Source organism: Danio rerio, chromosome 1 (assembly GCF_052040795.2).
Source record: "Danio rerio strain M-AB ecotype USA chromosome 1, GRCz13ab, whole genome shotgun sequence".
Taxonomy (NCBI): Eukaryota; Metazoa; Chordata; class Actinopteri; order Cypriniformes; family Danionidae; genus Danio; species Danio rerio.
The window spans coordinates 27470001-27481036 of NC_141021.1; the positions used below are offsets into that span (position 1 = coordinate 27470001).

The 11036-nt window shown below is 33.8% G+C and overlaps 1 protein-coding gene across 2 annotated transcripts in view; it reads right to left on the reverse strand.

The window, feature by feature from the left end:
• pdcd4a (programmed cell death 4a) overlaps window positions 1-3545 on the reverse strand; it is a 20023-nt gene extending 16478 nt beyond the window's left edge. Inside the window, exons 1-2 of one of the 2 annotated variants that reach the window (XM_087235402.1) lie at window positions 3338-3545; window positions 3107-3180 (exon numbers count right to left, since the gene is read on the reverse strand). In XM_087235402.1, the coding sequence (XP_087091528.1) occupies window positions 3107-3152 (46 nt within the window). In that variant the 5' untranslated portion in view covers window positions 3153-3180; window positions 3338-3545. 2 annotated transcript variants of the gene reach the window in all.
• Window positions 3546-11036: the final 7491 nt, after the last annotated feature.

The window sequence follows — 11036 nt, forward strand, 5'->3', positions numbered from 1 at the left end:
GTGAGAAATAAATTACAGAATTTTTAATCTGGGGTGAACTAATCTTTTATAAACAAGGTGGTATATCCCCAATTTTTTTTTCTACGCCTTCAATGATGTCACTTTTTTCATCTTTGTTTATAACAAATGCCACAGTAATTTCTGTTTGTTTTATAATTATATTTATCATTACAGTTGTTTTCGAACAAAAAAAGTTAATTTATATAGTGTTTCTTTTGTTAACATATTACATTAACTCACTAAGTCAAAAATATGCCATTTATCTGTTTTTATTCCCATCATTTCTATCATGTGTAGCTCACTACCTGAAAAATACATTCATAATCCATAGTGAAAGTAAAGAAATGGGATGCAATACTGTTCTTATATAAAAGCCCACTTTCATGTCAAGGTTGCAGATTCTCATCCAACAGCATAGGTGATTTATAAAGAGACAGACTTAAAACTGCAACGACATTACAGTGTGAAATGTTTCCTCTTTTTACAGCTTGCACTGGAAAACACAAAAGGCCAGGCAAAAGATACAGAGGGCAGTAGCACAAGGAGGCAGAATAGCTGACGTTGCTTATTTTGAGGCCTTGCTGGTGCTATTGCCAAGCCTGACTACATATGGCAGTGTACAGTCTGCTGTGGAGTGGGGGGGCACATTTCAGGAGAAAGTAGGAGTGACCTTCATGGTAATAAATACTCTCGCCCTAAATACTAGCTACAGTCAGACAAGAAACCACACTGTAGTTACTAGTGTGTTTAAATTTGTACACGTGCCATGAACAGAAACACAAAAATGAGCAGCAGAGCCATATCAGCAGTGTTACTGTTTAAATTGCAGTATGTCCACTAAAAGCTGTTGTTTGCCGATCAGTACTTTGAACTACATTGTTTTTCAATAACAACCCAATGTCGTTTCCTTTTGTGATGTGTGTAAAAGGGAGGCGTAGTGGGTGTGTTTAAGCAACAGTTTAACTGTCAATAAGGAGCATTTGTAATGATAAAAGGAAAAGGTCTTATCTGTTTTTGTCAACTATTGCTTATTCACCTCTGACTTGTGGGGATGCACATTAGACCCACTTTACAACACCACATACAGTTTGTAGTGCAAATTTGCCAGTCTAGCATGTGTATTTCACTTTATGATATGAATTAATAACAGAGAGATAAAAAAAATATAAGCAATTATCCATTTAGGGTCCATGATGTCCAATCAGTTTGCTTCATGCTGAACAAAGACACATTTTAAACACTTTAAGCTCGTCCAGTCAGTGAGAATGCTGTAAAATACCAGTCATGTTTAAAATTTATAAAACCACATAAATCAGGTTAGTTAGAAAAGCAATAAGCATCTAGGGTAATTTTCCTTCTGAACTAAAATGTAACGACATGTGATACACTACCAGTGTGCTAAAATGTTTTCATGACAGGCAACATTTCAATGTTTTCACATTAAAAATTATTAAAGGAGAATGCAAAGTTTTTTTTTCCTCACTAACACAATCATTGGGCTTTGTATTATTTGTGTAAAAAAGTGCACATTTAAATTTTTTACTTTTGCAAAAGATTTTTCACCAAAATCACCACTAGACAAAAAAGATTGATCATTTATATGTGAAAATATAACTACCACAATCAGTAACTGTATCTTTATTATGCAAGGCTGCTCTTTACCAAACATTCGATCTAGTAACAAAATGTTTAATTGTGTAAAAGAACAACAATTAGTTATTGTTTCAGTACATAAAGGTGTAATAGAAGGGACGTATTGAAATACAAATCTTTTTTTAATGTATTAAATAAATATCAAATGAGGTAAATGACAATACAAGGTATGTAATTTTTTTGTTATAATTATTTTAAGACTTGCACAGTTGTACATTTTTACAACATTAAATTTTAAATCAGGTAATTAAAGTATTTTTAACAACAAAATAAATCAAATGTAATATTAATGTATTATTTAAGTTAATTTTTATTAATAACAAATAAAAAAATAGACAGCACAAACACGTTGGATGAATAAGCTTTACAAAGCCTACAAAAATAAGTTTGACATCAGATTAGAAATACTCATGGATGCCAAGTTGTGTGTGCAATCAAAAAACCTTGTCGAGCATAACTATACAATGACTAGATTAGCCAGATCAGCAAACAGTCATGACACGTTTTTGTGCACTTTAAATGCATTTTCTATTTGAGATCATTGTGCAATAACCAGGGCAGTTCAAATAAGCACATACATATCTGATTAAACTTTTTTGTAAAATGTATCTAATTTCTATGTTTGCAAGGGCAATTGTGTTCATAGTTTTCAGTAATATTTTATTTATTTATTTTGGTAATTAAATGCATGTGTCTGCTGTGTGTTGGGCTTGTGTGTACTGTATTTACGCCATTTTAATTTAAGAAAAGCTCGAAAACATTACCTGAAGTAAAATACAAAACACACATTTAAACTCACGTGGCATAGAAAAAAACAACATCCGGGTATCTCAACAAGGGGGCGTAGTGTTTAATATTGTAACAAATTTTCATCAACAAAGACGATCAATGGTTATATCGTATACATGAAAACATGCAAAGAGAAGTGATTGGCAAAGGGGTGCGTTTAAATATGTCACTGGCCATTCAATTTTTCTGTGTTAATATGTCAATATACCAGGAACAAACACTGGCTTCCTATTTGCAAGCCCGTTGGTCTTTAACTGTGCTTTGGCAAGTTGAAGAGAATCAATGTAAAATCGGTGTAAATTCTCATTTAATGGCTATACCGCGTATATTTGACTGTTTTGTTTGTATCACATTCACCTTTGAAAAAAAAACGATTTTCTAAAATAAGTTTGCATTAAAGATTTATGAACAAACAATAGCACCCAATAAAATATTTTCATTGACACAACTATGCATCGTTTACTTTGACTGTGGTTTATAGCACACACGCGATATTCAAGTCTTTCTGCCAGAGCACATGGTGGAACAAGACTGCAACACAAGTCCGTGTCGTCTGCAGAAACGACATCTTGAAGAGCCACTACCGTGTGGATTAATTAACCAAATGCAAGCGGAATGCATAAATAGGCAATTGTTAAGACAATTAGAGAATTAAAGCTCGTACCATCGTTTTGGGGGGCAGTGGTCCATGCTTCAATCTCAGTCGCCATTGTACGCTTGTTTACCGTCCTCCTAAGCCTGCAGATCACGGAAACAAGTAGTCACCATGTCAGTAGCAAACGAGCAAAAATGGTTTGTTTTACACAACCATTAAACAGCAGTGCTCGGGTCAGAAGGAAATATCTGACCGTCTTAATGTACATTTCATTCGTAAATGCGTGGAGCTTAGCCTTACCTTAAATTGAAGGCTCGCTTGTGACTAAAGATTTAACAGTAATGTTGCTGGTGGTGTAAACAGTCCTTGAGGAAAAATAGAAGAATCGAGAAAATATCGTATTTAATAATTTAAGTCAAAAATGTCTACAAAAATAATGTATTTTTTTGCATGAGAAGTGCAGCAAGCACGTTGCAGAGGGGGACCAATAACATGGGGCAGTGTTTTCAACTTCAGACAGCTCAGAGTACGTCACATGAGTTGCGTGAGCCTCATGCATATTAATGACGTACCCTGTCATTCGTCCAGTAGGACCGTGAACTCTTCGACAGTGGACGAATGAGCGAAGCCTGTGGCTCATGAATATTGATTTTGTAACGTGACTGGTCACACACTGGCCCGACGCTACAGGAAGCCTACAGAGCAACGTCACAACACAAATTTAATATTCATGAGGGGAGGAGTAAAACGGATTCTTTGGTAAACAAACTTCAGTTTTTGTTTACTTTTTTTTACATACATTTTGATACCTAATGTGTGATATACTGAAACTGCTTAAACAATTATATAATTCAAAATTATATCTATCTATCTATCTATCTATCTATCTATCTATCTATCTATCTATCTATCTATCTATCTATCTATCTATCTATCTATCTATCTATCTATCTATCTTTCTATCTATCTATCTATCTATCTATCTATCTATCTATCTATCTATCTATCTATCTATCTATCTATCTATATATATATATATATATATATATATATATATATATATATATATATATATATATATAATTAAAATAATTAAAGTCTCTTTCTTATTTTAGGCAATACATGTGTTTGTCAACGTAAATTTCTTTTAATCCAAAATTGCATTAAAAGAGTAAAAACATGAGATATGCCTCAACTAGGGTTGATTTCAGTTCTGCATTCTACAAAAACTGCTTGTGCGTGCGTGTGTGTGTGTGTGTGTGTACCTATGGTGTGTACACTTCCGCCTTTTGGCAATTATTTTAAATTCCCCATTACGACACCAGATGTCGCTATGACCACATGGTTTCAATAGATTTTGCCCACTTGATTTCAGTGTATGGGTATGGATGGGGCGATTTACACAAAATATATAGAATAATAACTATACAATTGCGATTTACTTCTGGATCTGTTATAATAATCAATAGTATTTTCATACTTTTATATTAACTTGATCTTGAACTTAGATCTCATGTTTGTTTTATTAATCCTTAATGTTTTTGATCCTTTTCCAATTTTATTTTATTTTATTAATGTTTATTTACATGGGCATTTAGTAGAGACATGCTAATCAGCACATTTTGTATTGTATTGTATAGCATTGAACAAATTTATAAGCCATGAATATGTAATCATTTAGTGAAAAAGAGAATAAAAAAAATTACAGGTAGATGCACACGCATTAACTCCAAATTGTATTATGTTAATTTAATTCAGTTAAACTTAACAAAAGTGTGACCTATGGCACCATGTACAATTCTGAAGTAATATAATGTCGAGAGATACCAATAATCTGTTATATTACTATTAATCTATCTAATTTTGTTATCTGTGTTTTCTCTGTGTATTATATTTTGTATTCATATTATTTGCAATACTGCCCTTGTTACACTGTCTTGTTTATAACCAGCTACACTGCACTGCTTTAGCAATACAAATGTAGTTATTTGTCATGCTAATAAAGCACTTAAAATGTGTGTGTGAGATAGAGATAGAGAAAGAGAGAGAGACGATTATTCAAACAAATGTTTTGAATGCCACACATCAAATGTTTTGCTTGTTGTGCAAAGCCTAAATGTATGTAAAAAATAAATGTAAAAAAGAATTGTATCTAAATTGCTTAGAAAATGATTAGTTTTTCTTATTATATACATTTTAACACTTTTTCATTATGATTACATTGAATCTATAGATGATCATTATTTCTGTTTTATTATTTGATAATCATAACTTTACCAATTTGTATTTCATTGTTTGTTTAATACAACTGTGTTTTTATTTATTGTGGTTTGTTATTTAAATTTTAGAAGAGAAATGTGTCTCCTGCAGAATTGTATCTCTTGCCTCTCAGATATTCATTAACCATTTCCATGGACCCAAGTTTGAAAACTTCTAGTCCAAGATTCTTCAACAGCAAGGGTATGCATGGTCTGTTTTCTCTCTCCCTTATTTTGGAGTCCATTAAGTGGCCCCAACCCCCGATTTGGTGACGTGCACAGCTGCACTTGTGGGTTGGAAAAACACATTCACAGGCATGCAAAGGCAGTGGATCTTAAGTTTTCTTTTCATTCTTACTTGCAGGTTAGAATAAAGCATTTTGCATTCCTGTTTTTTATTAGAATTTATAAGATCTATATTAGAAATGCAATTATAGCAAATATTTCGTAAACAATAGTACGGTGTGTGCAATGTAGTGCCATGTTTTGAATAAAGCATACTTTTGTAAAATCCTTTTCTTGATCCTTTATGCATGCTTAAACTACTGCAAGAAAACTAGAAAATAAATTAAAATATAGGGAGAATCCTTTTTTTTTAAATGTGAAAGAACTACTTGTCTGTATGTTATCCTTGAGATCTCTTGACACCCCTCTGTCCTCTGTGCTCACACAGAACACAAAATAACTCCCTCAAGCCCAAAGTATACTTTGGCTATCCACATTGGCTATCCAATGATTTTCATCATTAAGAGAGTCTGCGGACATTCATGTAAACTGTCCAGATGTAGCCAAGGACGCAGCAATAACAATGCATGCAAGTGAATGTTGAGACAGAAGTGCTAACAGTACACGTGGAACTTGTCTATCCACAAGCACCTGCAATTGACTAAATGAAATAAACCAAGACTTTTAAAGGAAGACTAAACCTTTTTGTGTGTGGAAATAGGCTTATTTTACAACTCTCCTAGAGTTAAACAGCACGCAGAGTTGTAGAATTATTGAGCACTTTCAGCTTAGCTTAGTTTAGCATAAATCATTAAATTAGATTAGACCAATGGCATGTCTCTTAAAATATACAAAAAAGTGTTTTGATCATTTCAATATTTAAAGCTGGACTCTTCTGTAGTTACATTGTTTACTAAGATGTAGGTCTTTATGGCTAGGAACTATACTCTCATTCTTTTTTCATTCATTATTTTTTTTCGGCTTAGTCCCTTTATTAATCAGGGGTCACCAGAGGGGAATGAACCGCCAAATACCCAGCATATTTTTCATGCAGTGGATGCCCTTCAAGCCTTAACCCAACACTGGGAAACACCTACACTCATGCATTTACACATATGCACTACGGCTAATTTAGCTTATTCAATTCACCTTTAGCGCATGTCTTTGAACTGTAGGGGAAACAGGAGCATGCAGATTAAACCCACGCTAACACAGGGAGAACATGATAGATTGATTGATTGATTTTATTTGACAATTTTAGCAAAAATATACGAACAAGTCCAGTTAGACTTATTCATACATATTTTAAAAAACTGTCGAGGATAAAATACACAAAAAAGTCACAGGTTTATTTCCATTGTGGTCCTCGATATTCTTAAAAAATGAAGGAGCAAATCATGAATGGAGTGCAAACATTATCAGCTCAGCAACTCGGCACAACAAAATTTTCAACTGCAAAACAACCATTTAAATTTCCCTTCTAAAAACACTCTTAATTTGAATCTCTTTAAAAATCGTGGGCAAAACATTCCAAACAGCAGAGCTCGTACACAAAAAAGAATTTCTACCTGATTCACTTTTTAATCTATATGGGTAAATATATAGATTTTTTATAAATATATCTATTTATAATCTGCGTGGAGTTCATGCAACTCCACACAGAAACGCCAACTGACCCAGCCGGGGCTTGAACAAGAGACCTTCTTGCTGTGAGGCAATTGTGCCACCCACTGCGCCACTGTGACGCCCAAAACTCTTCCAGTCTAATCCAGTCTAATCTAGGGGTGCCCAAACGTTTTTGTATGAAGAGCCAAAAACCGAATAATATCACTGAGAGCCGTTAAAGCCGCCATGGGTAATTTTCCAATTTATTTCATAATATTTCAAAATAAATAGAAAACAATACTTTAAATTATACTATCTAATGCGATAAGTTAAATAATAACTTATTGCAATAAAAACATAAACAATCACTTTTATAATACAGTGACGTTTAATGCTGAATACACTAGTCAAGCAGAATCTGTCTTTGACTTGATTTTGCTTACCAATTCTCTGCATTGTAGGGTCACAGGATATGAACATTTAAACAAATCCTGACTTTTTTTACACCATTTAATGGAAACATCCATTAAAAGCAAATCAGTTTGCTTTTAACAATGAACAAATTAAAGTAATCATTAGATTTTAACTGGCAATCTTGAATCTATCCCTATCATTCTCCTTCTCTTCTAAGATGGAATGGTGGGAAAAATCAAAGGTCATCATTGGTCAACTTTGGCCCACAGGCCCTAGTTTGTTTTGGCATCTTTGTTCAATGATCTATGCTAAGGGGAGTTGTGGTAATAATATTACAATTTGTTATGGTAATAATAATAATATTTAAAAAAAAGAAAAAAGTACTTCAGTGTCATAATTTTGGGGCTTATTTGCTGGCCTTCAAGGGGGTGTTATGGTAGTCTCTGACTTGAAAAATATATAAATAAGACAAAATAAAAATTAGAGCATGGTATAATGTCTTCATTTGTACTTTAACTAAATCATCACCTTGGAATTTTAAGGTTCTATCTGTGTTCTGAATGATTTTGAGATATTGAGCTTTAAAGTTTTTGCATTCCATAGCAAACAGTATGTGTGTAACATTTAAAAAAAAATAAAAAGTCTTAAAATGTAAACAACTTATAAAAACATCCCATAATGTAAATAAGATGTCATTTAATAAGAATATGTCAATAACTCAGTTTTGACAAAAATGTCAGATAGCACCTTATAATTCTAAGGTGACAAAATGTAAACCAGATTGTACTTTTTAATTTAGACAATGAGCTCATTAGCAGAATAGTTGCATGAGTTTAATGGTTTGTCAGATAAAAGAGACCAACAAGTATCGCAAAGCCAAAGATCCCAATAGGAGATAAAAAAAGACGTAATGCCAACATTAACATACAAGTGGACAGGTCATGAGACCTTTTATTGTTTTGCACAATGAGGGGCTTGCACTATGCAGCCCAAAAGGATGAGATTAACTGCCCTAAACTTTCTGTGCATCTTTGCAATATAATACACTTGCAGGAAGAACCATTTGAACTCTTTCAACTGACCTAGTTCCTGCAAAAATGAGTCATAATATGTGCCATGATCTTAAAATTACACGTGTGTTTTCATGTCATTGTTGAACATTAACATTCTTAGTGGAAACATTGTGATATAAAACCAATGACGTCTAAAAGCTAAATGGAATAGAGCAAGCTAACTTGAAGTCCAAATAATGAATTGTGATAAAAACCCTGTAAAACATTTTGAGTTTGCAGTTTGCAAGAAGCATTATCTTTTGCAAACTTTGTGAAAAACAGTTCTCTGAAATCTCAAGATTGCATAAAAAGTCACAAAGTATTTTTAAATGCCTTTTTATCAGACTATTGTAAGATTAATAGTCTCTGAATAGATATTGTTCAATGGTGCTGCTGCACTTTTTATGAGTGGGTGTCCTGCAAAGATGTTTGCAAGAGCACAGTGCAGAATTTCTGCACAGATATGTATCTTAAACATGCAAATATGTTTCTGTTATTTGGCTGATCTCAACTGCAAAGTGTGATTGGAAATCAGAAATAAAATGACTTCTGAAGACCAATTCAAGACCTTAACCCAACTAAAATGCTTTGGCATTGAAAGTGCATCACAATTATCGTAATCATAAAGCTGCAGAATAGATTTAGGTTATTTCTAAAGAGTCCAGACAAATTTTTCCCTCATACAGTTTATTCTTCATATAAGAAGAATGACTTGTACACACAGGCATGCAGACACACACACACAGAATGGGTTCTTCACCATTTTTGGGTTAGTCGAGGTGCTATTTAGCACCAACAAGCGATTTTGGGGCTTTTATTATGGGAAACCAGTTTAAGTGCTATATAGCACCAGTATTCATTCTTTGATTTACATTTGGGGTGATTAAGTTGCAAAATATCACCATCATCAAATAGGTTTTATGTTGCATTTATTTAAAATATATGATTATGTAAGAACCACCTTTTTAAAGTGTAAAAGGAGAGTTCTCCATGATTTAATTACCTTGCTGTCATTGCAATTCTTTCTATTGTGAAATACAAATCTTGTAAAATTTATTTTTCGTCAACACAACCATTTTAGATGAATAACCCTCAAATTTCAAATTATCCCTCACACATTTTTAGTAGATTTGTATCAGTAAAATGGCAATTTGATTGAATTGTGTGCTAAGAATGCACTAGAATAGACTGTGTTTACATAACAGATGAAAAATGCAGGGCTGGATTAACCATATGGGCATTTAGGCATCATGCAGCGTTGTGTGAAGAAAATGTTTTTAAACGAATATGAGTTGACTAGGTAACTGTAAAAGAAAACTTTGGTCTGTTGAGCATCACTGAGTAACATGCAAAGTGAATATCTAACGTCAGTCATATCTTCATTCATTCATTCATTTTATTTTCTGGTTAGTCCCATTATTCATCTAGGGGCATCACAGTGGAATGAACCGCCAACTTATCCAGCATATGTTTAACACAGCAGATGCCCTTCCAGCGGCAACCCATCACTGGGAAACACCCATACACTCTCATTCACACACATACACTAGGGACAATTTAGCTTACCCAATTCACCTATACCACATGTCTTTGGACTGGGGGAAACTGGATCACCCGGAGGAAACCCATGCGAACGCAGGCAAAACATGCAAACTCCACATAGAAATGCCAACTGACCCAGCTGAGGGTCGAACCAGCGACCTTCTTGCTGTGAGGCGAGAGTGCTACCCACTGCGCCACTGCGTCGCCCTGTGATATCTTATTTTATCAAATAATATCCACTTTCTAAATACAAACACATGGTAAATCTGTAAAAAAGCTGTTTTAGTAAAAGATTCACACAATTCATTTTAAATCACACAATGAAAAACAACTGGTGACGAGCAAACAAACAAAATGAATACACTACTGTAGAAATTATTGTAGACACTGGTTAAGTTTATTCATTTACACATAAATATTGTTTTTCTGTAACTTCCTATTTAACTCCTCCACAAATCAATCCTTATGGTTCTTCACCTCAGTTGTCTCCTTTTCCCATTTTCTCTCCTCTGCTGAGTTCAGAATCTCCAGCAGAATGTAGGTCAGCAGTCGGTGCCGAGTTACCAATTAGAAACAGCTGTGTTTTTTTTTTTTTTTTGTCCACAGAGTAAGCGGAGGTCAGCAATTTCTGCTTTTTGTCTCATTTTTCTCTGGCTTTCGTACTTCTTTCTCATTTCCAGACAAAAAATTATGTGTTTACTCCCCATTTTCACCGATTTATGCCATTACCCCCTCAGCTCAATGTTTACACTCATTCTCCCCTGAAGAGATTGCTTATTATGTTTAACCATGAGTAATCTCAAAACTTTATTATATAGCGAGTAAAAAAGTATTGAACACGGCACCATTTTTCTCAGAAAACATATTTCCAAAAGGTGCCGTTTCTCAACATTTTCACCAGAT